The sequence below is a fragment of the Phyllostomus discolor genome, chromosome 3, assembly GCF_004126475.2.
Source record: "Phyllostomus discolor isolate MPI-MPIP mPhyDis1 chromosome 3, mPhyDis1.pri.v3, whole genome shotgun sequence".
NCBI classification, from domain to species: Eukaryota; Metazoa; Chordata; class Mammalia; order Chiroptera; family Phyllostomidae; genus Phyllostomus; species Phyllostomus discolor.
The window spans coordinates 86,679,154-86,699,056 of NC_040905.2; the positions used below are offsets into that span (position 1 = coordinate 86,679,154).

The following is a 19,903-nucleotide window of genomic DNA, read 5'->3' on the forward strand; positions in this document are numbered from 1 at the left end:
CATGTCGTCTTGTGCTTTGCTTTGTATTGTTCTCCTCCTGTTTCTGATTGCCACTGACTTATTGGATGTTTGACCTCCTACATGGGGTTTACATGGAGACTGAAACCCAATAAAATCAAAATCAACACTGCAATAAAGTAGCTCCTCCCAAAAAAGTTTGCCAACTTAAAAATTCTTTTCTTAACAAACCTCGGGAGATACCAAACCTCACACTGCCCTTGAAAGTCAAAGAAAACTGTTTCCCCTTTCTGTCCCACTTTTTAAAGGACTGTAACAAAGAAAAAGAAAAGTGCACCAATCATAGATGCACAGCTCACAGAGTTTTCACGAACCAGGCCTGCCAGTGTCCCCAGTACCTCCATCATAAGCAGCACCCCTGGAGCCCATTTATGCCCAGGCCACAGCCTGCCCCCGACGTAACCCCCGCCCGCCCCAGTCAGACTGTAGGTTAGTGCTGCCTGCTTCCCAGCGTGATGTCAATGGAGTGTGCAGTGCATGCTCCTCTGTGCCTGGTTTCTTTCGCTCCCAGTTATATGGTGAGATTCATCTTTGTTTCCACACGTGGCACCAGTTTGTTCATGGTCATTGTTATATAAAATTGCCTTTTGTTTTGTTTTGCTTTGTTTCAGGAGCATCTAGACAAACAAGTGTTCTGAGGACAGCGGGCTGAGACACAGGGATCCCAGTGTCAGGCTATGAAGGCTTTAGTCTGACAAGGGAACAGAGAATAAGCTGACCTTCCGAAAGAGCCTGAAGTCAATGGGGAAGGAGCAACTGTTTGAGGAAAGAAGTGGAACAGTAAAAAGAGCTCTGTGAGATAAGCCAGAAAAACAGTCTCGGAAAGAAATGCCGAGAACCAAGTCAGGCATCTTGGCTCAAAAGAAAATAAAATCTGGGGTTGGGGGGAGTAGTCAGGGGAAAGACAGCTGTAATTGAACAACAATAAAGTAATTTAAAAAAAAATGAAGAAATCTGGCCTTCTGAAAAGGCTTTGATTTAGGCTGCCTTTGCTCTCTTGAGCAAAATCTTTTTTTGTCTCTGAAGTGCTGCCTGCAGGAGGCAGTCGGTCTGAAGGCAGCACCTCTGTTAGGGAGCAGGTCTCACCACACAGTGTTTACCGAACAATTCTCACATGAAAAAAACATTTGCAGTCTCTTTCTGCCTTTTTAAAATACAGGTTATCAAGAGCTCTCTCTGTAAGTTTGTGATATTTCCATAACGGTGAACTACCATTTATGAAAGTTTATAACTTACAAAACTGTTGTTACCAGCTGATTTCAACATTTAAGATAGTGAAAAATTTTACCAGTGCTTGAGAAAACTACCTGCACTTAAAACATAAATTATTTTATTTTTATAAAGATTTTTATTAGTGCAATTATCAAAATGGTCCCAGAAATATTGACTGATTCCATATTATGAAAATAAAACTTTTCCTTTCTCCTCCCTTAAAAAATAACTCAAATTGAAAAAGTACTTTCACTAATTTTTTAAAAAACTTATTTAGCCCTGGCTCGCGTAGCTCAGTGGATTGAGCACGGGCTGAGAACCAAAGCATCGCAGGTTCAATTCCCAGTCGGGGCACATGCCTGGGTTGTAGGCCATGACCCCCAGCAACCGCACATTGATGTTTCTCTCTCTCTCTCTCTGTCTCCCTCCCTTCTCTCTCTAAAAATAAATAAATAAAATCTTTTAAAAAAAAACTTATTTGAAGTACTACAGTTTTTAAAAGATATTAATTGATTCCAGCGAATTTGAAAAATATTTATTCCTAGAATCTAAGCTTTCCCTTAGATCTTCCTAGTTACAAAAGATTCATAAACCTATCACAGATTTCAAGGATCCTGGCTTAAAACATTTATCAGGAACAAGAATAGAGGTGTTGGAATATTTACCAGGGTATTAGTAAGAGAGGAGTGATCTGTCAGAACATGGGTAGTCTGAAGTCTAGTTTTAAAACCAAACCCAGATATAAGAGGACCCCCCAAAGTTCATTTCACTAAAATATACTATTATAAATTAAAAGTGATCATAAATTATTTCAGCTTCCTCTGTAATGGGTTAGAGAGAATAACCCCACAATCTTTGATTGGAGAAAGGAAGAGTGAATCGTACAGCCTTTAGGATACACCACATAACAATGGCAAGTTAATAGCCTTGCCTTCCTGAAGGGAAGGGGGCTGCTGTAGGGGTGGGGGGCCCTCATGGTGCTTGAGAGCCAGGGGCAGATGCCCACCCCAGACACCTGTACACTGCTGGGAACTTTTGCCCTGACTAAAGATGGCAGCCAAAAGAGGGTAAAAGATATGGGGAAATGGCAAAAATGGCAGACACTAAGACATCATAGGAGGGGCCAGATATGAGGTCATGCAGGTAGTTCCAGGCTAAGCATTTAAGTTAGGGCTGGCTGAAAGAGAGGAGAGAGAGCCATGAGGTCTGGAGTGAGAGAGAAGGGGTCTGACTGGAAGAAGATGGCAGCAGAGTTGGTGGAGCTGCCGGGGACCTGCTGGGCACCTGCCTAACCACCTGCCTAGCCTCCCAGATTCGTGAGAGATGCTTGGAGCTGAACTGTGACTGGGAATGCTGAGCTTCAGACTCCTGCTTTCCTGAAAAATGGTACCTCTGACTGGCATATTCTGAAGCTGGCCTGGTTTGGCAAAGGGCAGCAGGACTATGTGTTTTTGGGTGGTTTTAAAGGGAGTGGGAGTTACGGGCAGAAATCTGCCATTTATTCTAAATCTGTACAACATTAAAATAAATAATCCCTCTTCTTTTTCACCAAACTCTTGCATTGGGAGCCATGCTTCTTGGCAGCGGGCAATCGAACCCCACAGTTGTTCCAGAACCGCAGTGGCAGGGCTCTGTAACACTTCCATCGACAGACCGAGTCTATTTCCCTCTGACTGCTGTGAGTTACCCTCTGACTGCTGTGACCAACAGGATGAGGGGAAGTGATGGACGTGTGACTGACTCGGGCTTCAAGAGCCCTTCCAACTTGGTCCTCACGCTCCTGGACCTGCTGCCTCTGTGGGCAAAAGCCTGATCTAGCCTTCTGGGGGAGGGCACTTCATGGAGCAAAGACAAGCTCTCTGCTGGAGTTCCTGACTGGGCTGTTAATATTATATGTCAGCTTGACTTACAGATGCTGATAGCTGGTAAAACATCATTTCTGGTACTTCTGGAAGAGATGAGTATTTGATTCGGTAGACTGAGTAAACAGATCCGAGTGCACCAATGTGGGCAGGCAGCATGCAATCCATTGGGACAAAAAGGTGAATAAAGAGAAAATTCCCTCTCTCTTTTTAAGCTAGGATGCCCATCTTCCACTGCCCTTGGGCATCAGAGATCCTAGTTCTCAGCCTTCACACTTGGACTGAATTGTACCCCTGGTTTTCCTGGTCCTCCAGCCTGTGAACAGCAGTTTGAGAGACTTTCAGGCTCTGTAACTGTATGACCCAATTCCTATGATTAATTATAGATACAGAGATGGAGATGGAGATAGAGGTATAAATATAGATATAGATACATCCTTTTAGGTTCTGGTTCTCTGCAGAGCCCTGGCTGATACAATGACCAACACACCCCCAGAAGACAAAAACTACATGAATATGGAGTTTTACCTCAGGTAGAGCAGCAAAAGAACTGCCTGGCAGAGCACAGCCCAACTTTATGAACAGATTGCTGACTTAAGCCACTACATTCGAGGGAGGCTTGTTAACACAGCCAGAGGTAACTGCGACAGGCACCCAGAACACATTTCTTTATGACACAAACTAATTCAGCCAGGAATACTGGCTGCTATAGTTGGGGTCTTCCTATCAGGTCTCCAATTTTAAATGTCTACAGCCCTTTTCTGCCTGGCTGGGGCCCGATTTATTTTGAATCGGGACAACTATAACTAACTCCTGATATCTGTCTCTGCCCCCACTGCTTCCCACACCAAGCTAACCTCCATGTTGCCACCAAAGTACTAGGGTCCTCATTAAAACTCCCCCTGCCACCACTCTCTCCTTCAAACACACTTCTGCCTGTGGGATAAAATCCTGAGCCTAACACTCATGCCCCTTCCTACTGAGGCCCTCCTGAAGTAGGAGAGGTAGGAGTATTCCCCAGGGCTGTTAACCTCCCCTCTGCTTCCAAGCTGGGCATACTTCATGGCCTAGAAAGCCCCTCACAGCATCTGTGGCACCAAGAGGGCATTAGATGAAGCACCTAGAGCACAGGTGGCAAACACAAGGCCCGTGGGCCAAACCCAGCCCTCTACCTTGCTTTATCTGGCCCGGCACCTTGCTTCTGCTCAGTGGCAGCACCGAGCTCCTTGCCCCTATTTAAGTATTAGTTACATTTATACAGCCCTAAAATTACATTTGGCCCTTTGAAGGCAACCGTGAGGCTGATATGGCCCCCTATGAAAATGAGTTTGACACCCCTGACCAGAGGGATACAGTGTCAACTTAGAGTGAGTGGGGGCTGGCACAGCTTCCAGAGCCGTCACTGCCAAAATCGAGGCAGCCAAGGCCATGTGAACCCATGTGTCGGCTCTACCTGCTGTTCCAAGTCTGGTGTCGCAGTTGAAGATCCGTTCCCTTGGGAAGCCTCAGGGAGTCTTATATAAGAGGCCTCCGTGGCACTGCCAGGCACCCCTGGGGCAGCTGTGCAGACCCTGGGGCTCCATGGATTGCTGACTTTCTCCTTTCAGACCGTTATCTCAGTTAGGCTTACCTGTGGCCACAGTGCTCTTTCTGACAAACTTACTGCACGACAGCCAGAAACATCTCCTCAAGAGCCACCTGATGCAGGATTCTATTTTTAAAGGACAACCAGAGGAGCTTTCCATAATCTCTAGTGACCAAAATTAGCATCATCAGTAATGGGACAGATCGGCATCCTGTTTCTCGGTCTGATGCACCGAGAAGAAACAAACATCACTACTTGCTAAAAATACAGAACCTGGATTTAATCAAGGAGAAACACCAGGAAACCCAAATGGAAGGACATTCTAAAAATAACTACTCAATACTGTTCAAAGGAGTCAAATCAAGGTCATTGAAAAACAAAGAGCGGCTGAGGGACGTCGCGGCCTGGAGACTAGGAACAGGATAACTAAATACAACATGAGATTCTGGGCTGGGGTGCAGCCCAGGAAAAGAGCATTAGTGGAACAGTTGGAAAATTCAAAGAAAGTCTGTGTATCAGGTAATAGTACTGTGTCAATGTTAGTGGTCATGTGAGTTTTTATCACTTGGGTAAACTGGATGAAAGATACATGAAAATTCTTGGTATTTTTGCAACTATTTTGTAAACCTGAAATGACTTTTGTAAGTCTTCAAAGTGAAAAGGCTAAATGATTTAATTATTCAAGTCAACAGGAGAGAAGATGGACAACTGAAGAGGGCCCTTGAAATGAGACAGATTACAAATAACATCTGTCATTTTTGTTGGGTATTGGCTGATTAGAACAATGATTCGCAACACGGATTTGGGCCCCCCAACCCATCTCCCCCCGTACACACTTTCTCATCCTGTTTTGATTTGAATGTCACAAAACCTTTAGAAAATTTCAAAGTAGTGTTAGTCAAAACTCACTTTGATTTTAAGTGTAAAATATCCTGTATAAATACTTCTCCAAAGGTGAAGGGAGAGAACAGGGGAAATCATACAGACAAGCTCCAAAGACATAGCTCTGAGCTTTAAAACAATCAGTTAAAGCAGAATCACCTGGGAAACTTGTTTTTTAAAGCTCTGACACCAAGCCCCATGTAAAACCTATAGAACCGGGATCTGTAAGAGTCGAGTGTTTGTTTGTACAAGGTCACTAAGGGATTCTGAGGCAAACCAGGCAAGTTTGAGAGAAAGGGGTCTCTAACACACGACTCATCAACCACTAGGTGGTGCCAGGTTATCAAAGATGGAACTTTCTGTTACTCCCTTTCGTATACAGCATACTCATTTCTTCTTTTTCTCTCCACATCTACCCAGACTTTTAGAAAAGGATACATCACACCAAAATAAATATGCCACTCAGTATGAGTTCGGCAGTGTCTCCTTGAACTGACTTCGTTTTGACAGACAAGCTTGTTCTGAGGGACCCAGAGCACTGCTTCCGCGCCCGTCTTTCCCTAAGCATCTTCCTTTCTGGCTGCAAAGGTTTGAAAGAAGGAAATCCACTGGAAGTAGAGCCTCATCAGCAATGAATAATCACATAAGAGAGAATGAAGTGACATGTTCCTGGAAGTCATATTTAACCATTTGTAGGTTCAATCCCTGCCCTTACCCAAAAACCATGAATTCAAAAACATACCAGAATCATCAGTTCATTCTTTTCCAAACTCCCACTGCTTCAGAGCAAAAGTATTTGACACCTTCTTTAATAATTTTATCATTTCTTCTCTCTCATATTTTTTCACATTAACAAACACTGTGTGGATGATAATCTTATATCAGAATTTTTCTGAAGAGTGCATTTGTTTGAAATGTTTTGTATGTAACCTTACAAGCATTGAATTAGTTTTTCTTTTGAACAGAAATTGCTGTAAAGCTGAGCAAGCCAAATAACACATTTATTCTGTCAACCTTACAAATATCTATTGAGTAACTAACTATACATAGCAATACAGTGTTACAAGCTAGCAAGGAAATACAGGGGTGAGCAAAACAAACAACATACAAGCTTTCATGCACTTTCATTCTAGTTGAGAGAAACATATGGGGAGAGAAAAGGAAACAAATTAACAAAATAATGACAGAGCAACAATTCTTTTCAAAATAAAATAAAGCTGTGCCCAGGCCTTTTCTCACCTGCCACCAGGTCCTCCAGAGAGATGGCTGCGATGCATGCAGGGCCTGAGGCAAACATGGACCCTGGTGAGCAGACACTGAGCAAGAATGAGCTGAAAAGACACCTGAAAACTGAGAAGAAAGTAGCAGAGAAGGACGCCAAGCAGAAGTTCAGTGCAAAACAACTAAGCCAGACAAATGCTGCTGCCACCAGCTCCACCACTGACAATGCTGTGGGTGCCAAGGAGGAGGGCCTGGTCCCAAACCAACGCCACAAGATCTGCAGCCAAGGAGCCCACCAGCTAAAGGCCAGTTCGGAAGACCAGCGCCCACACAACTTCCAGGTGGACATCTTGCTCACTCAGTTCCTCCAGGAATATAGTCGGCTGCAGCCTGGGCGCCACCTGAGGCATGTCACCTTAAAGGTGGCAAGGAGGATCCATGACAAAGTAGCTTCGGGGGGAGAGCTCATCTTCTGTGGCCTTCCAGGAGAGGGGGTCAAGTTGCCAGTCATGGCCAATTCCAGGAATTGTAAATCAGAAGAAGAATTCATTCATATCAATAACAAACTGCATCAGGGAGACATAATTGGGGTTCAGGGACTCCTGGAAAAACCAAGAAGGGTGAGCTGAGCCTCATTTCTGTGAGGTCACACTACTGTCTCCTGGCCTGCATATGTTACATCGTCTTTACTCTAGCCTCAAAAACAAGGGAACACGATATCGTCAGATACTTGTACTTGATCCCGGGTGACTTGGCGAGGCAGAGATTTATCACGTGCTCTAAGGTCATCACATTTATAAGAAGTTTCTTGGATGAATTGGAATTGGGAATCCTGGAGACTGAAGCTCCATGATGAGTGCCCTCCCAGGGAGCTGTGCCCAGGCCTTTTCTCACCTGCCACCAAGAGCTGGACCTGAGTGCACATGAGAACTGCCCCAGCACTCTTCCATAGGATGCTGCTGGTTGGTGGCATTGGCAAGGTTTGTAAAATTGAACACCAGTTCCAAAATGAAGCAATTGATTTGGTTCACAGTCCTGAGTTCACCATCTATGAGTTATACCTGGCCAATGCAGACTATCGCAGTCTCGTGGAAATCACGAGGTAGGTGATTTCACAGGTGGTGGACACGTTATAGGCAGCTATGAGGTCACTTACCATCTAGATGGCCCCAAGGGTCAAGCCTATGAGATTCATTCACCCATCCTTCTGGAAAATCAGCATGTAGTAGAGCTTGGGGTGAAGCTGCCACACACTAACTTCTTCTAAACTGAACTTGTAAAATTCTTGATATCTGTGTGGCAAAAGCTGTTGAATCCCCTCCACCTGGGATCAATGCATGTAAGTGGCATCAACCCTACATTTGTCTGTGATCACCCAGAGACAATGAGCCCTTTGGCCAAATGGCACCACTCTACAGAGGGTCCGCCTGAGCCGTGAGCTTTTTTGTCATGAAGAAGGAAATACGCAATGCCTACAGCAAACTGAATGACCCCATGAAGCAGCAGTAGCTTTTTGAAGGACAGGCCAAGGCCAAGGCTGCTGGCAATGATGAGGTTATGTTTACAGACAAAAACTGCCGCACCACCTGGACTACGGGCTGCCCCCCGCAGTGGGTGGGGGCACAGGCATCAACTGAGTCACCGTGTTGCTCACAGACTCCAATAAAATCAAGGCAGTGCTTTTGTTTCCTGCCAGGAAACCAAAAACAAAAGGAAAATGTAGCAATTGCTGATACACTGGAAAGAGCAAGAGCTGGCACTTCTGTCTCGAAAAGAAGAATTACAAGTCACATAATTCAGGCATCGTTGCATTTCTACAAAAGACCAAGCACTGCAAGGAAATTATTGTATGTTGCTCTCCATCTGACTATCACAGTTCAGCCACCAGAAGAGAGAAAAGGAATTAAGAATTCCTATTTTACTCCTTGTTACCAAATAAACTGTTTGTCTCTAAAGAAGGGGGCGGGGAGGAAGAGGGAAGAAGAAAGAACAAAAAAAATAAAAAATAAAGCATAGTAATATGGTAGTTTCCCCACAAGGTGGAATTGTTTTAGACAGGATTATCAGGGAAGGCATCCCTGAGGAGGTGACATTTGAGCTGAGAGGAAACGTTGACAAGAAGAACTGGAGGTCCAGCTATCTAGGCAGAGGGTAGTGCAAATGCAGAGAGCTGGGGGTCGGAACAGGCCTGGCATGTTGCAGCTCAGGAAGAACGCCAGTACAGGGAAGCATCCACCAAACAAGGTTGGAAAGAAAGACTTGGTCAGGGCCATAGATCACAATTTAGATTTCAATTTTTGTGAAATGAGAAATCATCAGAAGACTTGCAGGAGGAAAGTAACAGGGTCTAAATTTATTTGACAGGTCATCTTGGCACCTGATTGTAGAGGGGACACCAGCTGAGTTTACGAGATGTCCCTAGGAGGCTTTCAGGTTGATGAGAGGCCTGTAGAAGGCCTTGAGCTCTTTTATTTGCCTGAGGTATTACCATGTGGTTCCTGAAGAGTTTTCCAACTAATGCCTGTGTTATATGTTCATAATATGGAGCAGGAAATAGGTTATTAAGAAATTAGGCACAGGCCCCATCTGGTATGGCTCAGTGGATTGAGTGCTGGCCTGCGAACCAAGGGGTCACTGGTTCAATTCCCAGTCGGGGCATATGCCTGGGTTGCAGGCCAGGTCCCCAGTAGAGAGCAAACGAGAGGCAACCACACATTGATGTTTCTCTCCCTCTCTTTCTCCTTCCCTTCCCTTCCCCTCTCCCTAAAAATAAATAAAACTTTTCAAAATAAAGAAATTAGCCATAAATTAGATAATTAAACTGTTACTGAATTTATGACTTTGTCTCCAATCACATGTGCAACTTTGGATCTGTCCACATTCATGCAAATCTCTGAACTTTCATTTTTCTGGCTGTTAATAATAAGGGCAGTAAAATGAGGGTTAATATTTACTAAAGCTGTGACCCATAACTCAAAGTTTTTAAACCAGCAGACAGTATTTTTACCAGCGATCAAGAGAATGTCAGGCTAACCTTCTTAAAAGCAATAGCTTCTGATTTTTCCTAATTTCTTTCTGCAACTGTAAAGTTAAACTAAAGAGAAAGAGCAGAGTTTTACTGAGGGCCTTGTCTCGTCACCATTTTGCAGAGAAGAAAACTGGAGTTCACAGACATGAAAGCTTTAGCACGTCGGAGGCCCCTAACACAATAGGTATGAGGCAGGATCTGAAGCCAGCTTTGTCTTCCATGGAACGTAAGCTGTCCCTCCAATGCAAAGGCCTGGAGTGCAGTCAATGGGGGAGTAAGAAGAAGAAGGACATCCATAATAGACCTGAGAAGACTGAGCGGTGGGTACCCCTGTAAGCTTTGTGTGGGGAGGCTAGGAAGGGGACAGGGAAGATTGAAGGGGACACTGGAAGGAGGGAATGAAGGGATGTGGTGGCAATAGTTTGTACATCTACCAAATACGATTTTGAGATCTTTAGTAGATGTCATCTACCCTACCCTATGGCTACTCTTCCTTATTTCTTATGATAACAGCCCTCTTAAACACATTAGGCTATTATCCCAGGAAGAGTCCACTGTACTCCCTAAGTTCTCCTGGCCACTTACTGAGACTGAAGACACTCTCAAAGTTCCAGTCATTAAGCGCAAGCAGATGAAAAATGTAATTTCCCCTGGGAGGGGCTATTATCTTCTTACCCTATTAGTAATATGAATATAGAATCTGAAGCAGTTCAATTTTGCTGCATAACAAACCATCTCAAAACATAGTTTAAAACAACTGCTTATTATTTTTTGCAAGTCTGCAGGTTGGCAGGTAGTTCTCCTGGCCTAGACCAATTATTAGTCAGGTGTCTGTGGTCAGACAGCAGGTCAGCTGGGGCTGAGTGGTCTGTGATCAATGAATGACTCAACTCTGCTCCGCGTGGTCTCACTTGCCGCATACCCCTAACTCAGGTATGTTGTCAGGATGATGACAGAGAAGTCAGAGAGGAAGCAGAAATATTCAAAGCTTTTTGAGGTTTAGACTCAAAACTGTCATATTACTTTGGCCACATTGTACTCCAACCCAAGTTAGAGTGGGCAGAAACTACAGTCATCAAGCAAAGGGGATGGCTATGTAGAGGCCATTAAATTAATTGAGGGCATAGATGCCTTCAATCTGACACAGAATAGGAGAGCAAACTTTGATGGCGAGAGTAGGAAAGGGAAGATAGAGGATACAAGTTATTTGCATTCCTAATCATCTCATGCATGGACATCTCATGTTCTATTATCTAGTCTTGTCCTCAAGCAAACAGTACTCATCCTTCTCATTTGTAAATCTCCATCCTGGCATTTCCTGTGCAAGTTAATCATCTCCTCACATACATTTTGTTTTGCAATGGTTTTTGATTAAAATTAATTAAATACTTAAAAACATTTAATCATTTGAGTTTAGCCATTAGATTTTTCTTTGATACAGCGTAAACAAACTTTAATGTCCTTTTATTATTCTTCTAATTAATGAACAACTTTCATGTTTGCATGAATGACATGGTGGAACAGCAATTAAAAAGGAAGAATAAAAAAGACCAACTTCCTTGTGAATTCACCAGTTTATCATCGGTAAATATTTATTGAGCCCCCACAGTGAGGAAAGAACCATGACGTGTACATTATATTACATGTGTAAAAAAAGCATATTCTGATTATAGAAAGCACAGATGAGACATGGATGATCAAATATTGATAATATCATTTGACAGTGAATATCAAAGTTGTTGTGTTAGGTATGTTTAATTTTTTTTTTAATTAAAGGAGTAAATTTAAAGGAGTAATCTGAAGAGCATTTAGGGGAAGTTAGGATGGAGCCTTTGAGGCAGCATATACTCACTACCTTCTAAAGTGAGGAAAAGTGTCAGGACCGAATTAAGACATAGGTCATCATAAGTAAGGGGTCAGTAAAAGTGACCCCACACCAGCATCAAGATAAGGTAAAGCTCTTGGGGTGAGTAGATATTATCTCAGGCAACACACAGAATGTCTCTGTGGTCATTTGCTGGCTCACAGATGTGGGTTTCAGGTGTGGTTGGTCCGGTCCCTCTGAGCAGACTCGGAGAGAGAAATCTTCAGAAGAGAAGCATGCCACTGGCTGAAAGAGCTGTCATTGGCCAGATCGTGAGTCAACCTAGTGCTGCTTCCTGGTCCTCCCCAGAGCTTCTGGAAGAGCTGCTGGCCTCTGGAAGATGTGGAGAACACAGCAGGGCCTGCCAGAAAAGAGCAGCACCCAGCATATATTCCAAGCTCAATTCATGCCCTGGAAGACCATGTGCCAGGGGAAGAAAGCCAAAATGGATGCAGACCTGAAAACGTGAGTGACAGGTCTCAGACCTGGAAAAAAACAATTGAGAATAGAGCGCTGCCTCATTGCTATATGAAAGATCTTTTTGGTATCTCACAAACAGAAAGTCTCTACACGGAAGAGGTCTTTGGTTGCCTGTTGGGGACATTTTTCTTCTTTATCATCAAGGGCTTGAGCAAAAGCAAGAGTGGTCCCACATACTTTAACGTACTTCGAACCTGACACAGCGCATTTTGCTGATAGGTGTATTGCACAGAAGAACTGGCAGAGTTTGAGGTTCCTCATGTTATGCAAGCTGAAGAAAGAGAACTCAAACAGAGGGAGACAGTGAGCAACACTCGCAAAGGCTTCAAAGTGTGATTGTAATCTAGGACTCCATTTGTTCCGGAGACCTCGGTATTGCCCAGTTCAGGAAAAACGGGACTGTAACACACTTGCCCTGTCACACTTGCCGTGTCGACTCTGTAAGTTCTGGTTTTAAGTTCCTTTTAAGCTAGAAAGACAGGTTTGGTTTTAGGTTAAATTTCTTTGACTTCCTTATAAACAGACATTATGGGTTAGGTTTTTGGTTTGTTAGCTTTTGCTCTGTTCCCCAGTTTAAATTTTGTATACAACTAGCAGAGTGCCAAGTACATGTAGATAGTTAACTTTTTTAAAGTTCCTCTGCAATTTCAACTACAATTGCTTAAATATCCCTCAAAGAATCCTATCTTCAAAGGCAAGAAAATTTTATGGGGAGGTTATTTGGCTCAGCCCAGACTTGGGGCAATAAAGAGAAAGCCTCCAGAAAGACACACGAAGGCATCCCCATGGGTAGGCGCAGGGACACCAGGGAGGCAAACCCTGGGCGTGAGGCACAATGGGGACAGAGAATATAAGATAAAATGTCGGTGGGCTCAGGAGACGAGGTATGTGCTTTGCTCCTTTTGGAGGGAGACTGTGTAGAACAGCGGGAAGACACAGGGCTCTGGCTTCTCCAGACCTGCCTTTGAATGCCAGCTCTCAGAGCTGCCGCGTAACTGCATGTGTGCCCTAGGAAAAGAGACCACTTCTCTCAGTTTTTCTCATCTCCAAAATGATGAGACATATACCCATTCCCTAGCATTGTTAAGAGGATTAAATAAAGTTCCTTTCTACTCTTTATCTCCCTCCCTGAAAACCTACTAAGAAACACTGGAACCACGTCTCTAGTGGCCCAGCCCAATCACCATGCCCCGCCCTCTTCCAGAGAGTTTACACAGGTGCATAGGGCAGATGTCGAATTCAAACTCTGGTTTACCAGAAATCTCAAAATAGCATCTGACCTGTCTAGGCTAACTGCTCACTGTGGCTGAGGAGGAGGTGGTAATATCTGTGTTTCAGTCTCTCAGTTTTCTCACTCACAAGCTGTGAAACATGGGATAAATTCATTAACTCTCTGTGCCTCTCAGCCTTTTCTTCTGCAAAACGAGGATAACTCCTTTATGAAATCATTTCCAGTACTGCACACAAGCACGACCTTTAAAAAACTCGTCCGACTTGCTACCCAGTTGGGTCATTTTCTGCATTTTTTCTTAACAAGCAGAGAATATTTTTCATTCGGTTAATGGACATGTGCATTTTTTTCTTCCATAAATTGCATGCTTTTGACCTGACTCACATCTTAAAAGATCCTATGAGCTAAATTCCCAAGATTAAACTCTCACGAACAGCACCATCTCAGTCTCCTCTTCGGAATTCAGCCTAGACTCACTGCTCTTCACTGTTTGAAAAGAATTGCAGGATGATCACTAATGGAATCAACAGTAACTTAGGGATGTATTAGTGCCTGAACTCTTTCTCTTTGCCTGTCTCTAACAGATGATAGTTCATGCTCTTCTGAATGACTGAAGATTTTGAGAGAATCATCCTTGTGTCTTCCTTGTTTTTACCATTGTGACAAACAGGTGAAATAAGCAACCACCAAAAAAGATGTAATTTCAGGGTTATCAAGAAGAGTAAAGGGAAAATACCAAAAATGTTGGCTCTGGACTTACGGAGACACATATTTAAAAAAATTAAAAACATGTCTTTAAAGGGACCAGGGATGATCAGATTCATCAATGGTGAATAAGTTTCTAATTATATGGTTTAAAATAATTATATAGCCAGAAATAAACCCTAACATTTATGGTCAATTCATTTTCAACAAAGGGGACAAGACAATTCAATGGGAAATAAGTAGTCTTCCCAACAACAGCACCCAGAAAACTGGCAAAAGAGCAAAGTGCCAGGACCACATGCAAAAGAATGAAGTTGGACCTCTACTTTACAACACACACAAAAATTGACTCAACATGGATCAAAGATCTTAAACTTATGTAAGTGCTAAAATTATAAAATTCTTGAATGCATAGGAGTAAATAAATCTCCATGACCTTTGGTTAGGGAATTATTTCTTAGCTACAACACCAGAAGCACATGTGATAAAAGAGAAGATTGATAAATTGGACTTTATCAAAATTAAAAACTTTTATGCTTCAAAAAACACCATCAGCAAAGTAAAGACAAGAGAGGTGAGTGGAGATCAAATGAAAGAAAGTGAAGAGACCAGCCAAAAAACATATATGCCTGACCCAGAGAGCAGTGTGGTGATAGCCTCAGGGAAATAAGGGGGAGGGCTGGATGGAGGTAGGCAAAGGGAGAAAAATGGGGACAACTGTAGTAGTGTAAACAACAGAAATAAAGTTAAAAAAAGTAAAGAGACAACCCACAGAATGGGAGGAAATTTTTGGAAATCATATATCTGAAAAGGGGCTTGTATTCAAAATATATAAAGGGCACAACTCGATAATAAAAAGACAACCCAGTTTGAAAATGGGCAAGTGATTTGAATAGCTTTTTCTCCAAAAGATATATAAATGGTCAATGACCACAGAAAAGATGCTCAATATAATCAGTATTAGGAAAATTCAGATTAAATGCATAATGAGATACCATCCCATCCACTAAAATCACTCTGATCAAAAAGAAAAATAAATAAGTATTGTCAAGAATATGGAGAAATTGGAACCTTCATCCATTGCTGATTGGAATGTGAAATATTGTGGTAACTTTGGAAAATAGTTTGGCAATTCCTCAAAAAGTTAAAGAGAGCAATTTTATTCCTAGGCACAAAACCAAAATTATTGAAAATGTATGTCCACAGAAAACATGCACACAAATTTCCATAGCAGCATCATTCATAACATCTAAAAACAGAAACAATCCAAATATCCATCAACTGAAGAGCAGCTAAATGAAGTGTGGCCTCTCCATACAATGAAAGATCATTTGATCATAAAATGGGTGGAGGACTGACACAGGCTACAACTGGATGAAACTGGCAAGCGAGCCAAGCAAAAGAAGCCAGTCACAAGGGATCACATCTAGTGTAATTCCACTTAGTGACATGTCCAGAATAGGTACTTTCTCTGTGACAAAAGGCACATTAGTAGATTAGTGGTTGCCTAAGGCAGAAAAGGGGAGATGTAGGGGAGATGTAGAGTAATTCCTAGTGGTTATAAAAGAGCAATGAAAATGCTCCAGAATTAACTACAAATTGGTAGTCACAAAGTAGTCGCAGGAATGTAAAGTATAGCATAGGAAATACAGTCAATAATATTATAATAACTATGTATGGTGCCAGGGGGCACTGGAAATATTGTGGCAACAACTTGGTAAAGTATATGATTGTCTAATCACTATGCTGTATACCTGACACTAGTACAAAATAATACTGAATGTAAACTGTAATTGAAAAATGAAATAAAAGCAATTTTCTCAGAGTGAATGTAAAGGTTTTTGCCACCCTGGTTGGTGTAGCTCAGTGGATTGAGTGCCAGCCTGTAAATGAAAGGGTCACCCATTTGATTCGCAGACAGGGCACATTACGGGCTGGGTCCCCAGTGAGGGGTGTGCAAGAAGCAACCACACATTAATGTTTCTCTCCCTCACTTTTTCTCTCCCTTCCCTTCTCCCTAAAAATAAATAAATAAAATGTTTTTTAAAAATATTCTTGCTAAAAAAACAAATAAAAGAGAAATAACGTGAAAACAAAGAGAAAATGTTTTAAAATTAGATGATAGTGGCTAGACAACACTGTAAAAATGTACTAAAAACCACTATATTATACATTTTAAACTGGTAGACTTTGTGTTATATAATATCTTAAGCTATTTTTAATGCCTTCAAAAAACAGTTACTTAAAATAAAGCCATATGCTTTTATTATAAATGTTGGTAATAATGATGGTAACACCTTCCAAGTGCTTATTATGTCCCAGGTAATATTCAAAGTTTTTACAAATATTAACTAATTTACTTTCCCAATAAACCTATTAGGTAGGTACTATTATTTTTCCCATTTTACAGATTAGAAAACTAAAGCTCTCAAGTGGCATTGTAAGAATTCAAATACAGAGCCTGTGTTTTTAAGAAAAATATGTCCTGGCCTTGGAATCCAATAGCAGGATATGGGGGGATCCCCGAAATTCAGAGACCTGGGGAAATTGTTACATATTCTACTTCATGAGACCACCTAAGAAAGATAAGAGTAAAAACATAGTTTTTTGTTACTTCAATACCGATGGAAAATGAAAGGTTGTAGGTGGCGTGACTGTGTCCCTCCCTCCTTGTCCTGTACGAAGACAGTGTGAAACACGGGCGGCCTGCTGCTGGGAGTCCTGGGTGTGTTTGCATTCTCCCATGGGTTACAGGAGGTGGAATTCGGCAGAGCAGCCTGATGTGAACAGGGGCCAGACTACCAGGCCAGGAGGGAAGAGAGGGTCAGGAGGGCAGCCCTGGCTCTGCCACTTATTATGCTTGTGACCATCGGTAGTCACCCAAACCCTCTGTGTTCAGACCATAGACCTGTAACACAAAGTATCTTTACCAGATGCTTCCCAGGGTTCCTGTTTTAAAATTCCATCACCCACCACCTAGTTCCTAGACTAGCCTTGAAAACATCTTGGCCAGTGTTATGTTTGCTCCCAACCAAATCTTTCTCAGACCTGTTTCATGGATTTTTCCAAATATGTCTTTTCTGCATTTCTGTCAGCTACTCTGGCTCCTAGAGCTCCACTAGGGAGAGAGAAAACAGAAAAATTGGCCTCTTTGTTACCCTTGGTTCCTCACTTTGAATGATAAGCCCCTTGAAAATAAAAAAGAAATCAATGTTTTAAATGTTGCATATATTTCCAGGATTGCCAAACTATTTGTCTACTCTTGAGGGTAAAACATAATTTTCATAATGCTAAAATGTTCATTATGATTGATTATTTCTGGGGGCTGAGAATCACAGATGATTTTGTAATTTTCTTCTTTATATTTTGTGCATTTTGTTATAAACAAAAAAGTATATGTTAAAAACCCTTATGGCTATCAACTGATTTCTCGAAAGAAACTTTACGGGCAAGAAGGGGCTGGAAAGAAGTATTGAAAGTCATGAAAGCCAAGGACATACAACCAAGATTACTCTATCCAGCAAAGCTATCATTTAAAATTGAAGGGTAGATAAAGTGCTTCCCAGACAAGGTAAAGTTAAAGGAGTTCATCATTACCAAGCCCTTATTTAAAGGGATTTATTTAAGAAAAAAAATCAAAACTATACACAGTAAAATGACAATAAACTCAAAACTATCAACAACTAAACCTAAAAAACAAAAACAAACAACTAGAACAGGAACAGAACCACAGAAATGGAGATCACATAGAGGGTTATCAGTGGAGAGGGGTAGGAGGAAAAAGTACAGGGAATAAGAAGCAGAATTGGTAAGCACAAAACAGACAGGGGGAGGTTAAGAATAGTAATAGAAATGGAGAAGCCAAAGAACCTATATGTACAACCCATGGATATGAACCCACGGATATGAACTAAGTGGGGGGAAATGCTGGAGAGAGGGGTGTTCAGGATAGAGGGAGATAAAGGGGGGAAGGAGACAACTGTAATATCATAATAAATAAAATGTACTTGAAAAAAGAAAGGCAATGAATGCTACTGAACTGTGTATATTTTACCACAATAAAGAATACAAAGAAAATCCTATGGGGACATTAAAATCATATGATATTCATAAATATTCCCGTAGGAAAAATTGCTGATTTGTATAAAATTAAACAAAGGCAGATTATACAATAACTACAATGCAATTTTTCAAAATATAATGCTATTTAAATCAAAGAACACAGTTATTTAAGTCTGATAACTCTGGGGCCAAACTTATGTTCTATCAGACACTGAAGATGGGTGTTTAAATGTTTGCGGTGATGGTAGTGAGTCAGCACACACTGGCTCAAAAGAGCTCATCATCAGCATCTCTTTCCAAAGTTCCGTTCAGCGGCATCATGTTGGTAGTTTGAAGTCAGTCACGCTGGAAGTATTTTCACTCCAGAAATTGGCAAATATGACAAATCAGAGCTCCTCCACCCTGGGAAACCATTTACTAGCATACCACTGTTTAAATAATAAATATATCAATAGGTAGAAAATTTACGCTAACATAATGCTTAAACTATCTCAACTCATTTTATACATTCAATCACACGCGATTGAGAGCAGTGAAAAGACTTGTGCAAGTGAGCAGCAGGGCTATGGTAACTACATGGGTCTTCGTATCCCTTTCCCTTACATGACAAAGACTGAATGCACAAAAGGAAAGATTACCTTAAGTCTGATATTGCTATGTTTACTAAAACTGTGGTATCAACTTTCTAATCTTTCTGGAGGCACAACTCCCTCTGCAGTTACCAACTGCTACAGATACTAATAGCTTTCTGTCCTGGGAAACACAGTGGTCTCTCTGTCTCCTCTTAGAGAAGGGCTCACACCTTTAGGGCAGGAATTAATCTCCTCTCCAATAGTTACTGGAAAGCACAGAGCACAGGAGATTGTGGCCAGAGGAAGGGACTTTGGATATGATCTAGTCTGCCAGTTAGATTGGAACAGCTCAGGCGGCTTGCAGGGGACGTTAACACCGATGTCAGCATTCCATGGGCCCAAATTGTTACACTCGTTCTCCCTCTGAGATTAGATCTTCCACAAGCCACATGCAGACACACAGCTAATGTCACATTTAGAAAGGAAATCACAGCTTCCAATTAGATCATAGTAGGACTTCATTCAACATTAGTGAAAATATAACCAGTTCAAATCATAATCTTCCTCCTTTTCCACTACAGTATTTTCTGAACGCTTACTATGTGCAGACTTCATGCCTAAACTTTACATCGAGTCCTCACAGTGGCCTTTTGAGGAAGATACTAGGATCATTACTATTGGTACAGAGGCTGGGAAAGGTTAAGAACCTTTCTAAAGTAACACAGCAAGGAAATGATGAAGCTACCCATCCAATCCAGGCAACCTGCCCCCAAGCCCACTCTCTAAACCACAACATCACACAGCCCACTCCAGAACGTGGGAACATTCACCCAAACACTGCTTTTCCACCTGCGGTTAGTCCATGATAGAGTCTGAATCTCCAGCTCACTTTGCCAGACCCGATGCTTCTTTGCCCAAATGGCTGTAGTATGGGCTGAGTATATAAACTAATTTCATTAGCACTGGCCTGAACACAGCAAAATCCAGCAGACAAATCTTAACACACGAATATCTATAATGTCACCTAACTCTAGAGGAAATTTCATTTATTTATACATGGAAATTTATATTCCATGCCTCTGGAAATCTCAGTTTGAAACTCTGCTTATCAGTGTTGTCAGTTTGGGTTTGTGTCTCAACATCCAAGTCCCACACCTGTAGCAGGTGGAGGGGAATCCACA

At 42.0% G+C, this 19,903-nt stretch overlaps 1 protein-coding gene and 1 pseudogene across 2 annotated transcripts in view; both read left to right on the plus strand.

Moving 5' to 3' along the window:
* Positions 1 to 6,829: 6,829 nt before the first annotated feature.
* On the plus strand, positions 6,830 to 8,762 carry LOC114497561 (annotated as a pseudogene).
* Positions 8,763 to 9,791: 1,029 nt separating this feature from the next.
* GRAMD2B (GRAM domain containing 2B) overlaps positions 9,792 to 19,903 on the plus strand; it is a 128,957-nt gene continuing 118,845 nt past the window's right edge. Inside the window, exons 1-2 of one of the 2 annotated variants that reach the window (XM_036020703.1) lie at positions 9,792 to 10,128; positions 11,982 to 12,137. In XM_036020703.1, coding sequence (XP_035876596.1) covers positions 9,995 to 10,128; positions 11,982 to 12,137 — 290 coding nt within the window. In that variant the 5' untranslated portion in view covers positions 9,792 to 9,994. The remainder of the gene's footprint in view (positions 10,129 to 11,981; positions 12,138 to 19,903) is intronic. The other variant, XM_028515144.2, reaches the window with a different exon arrangement.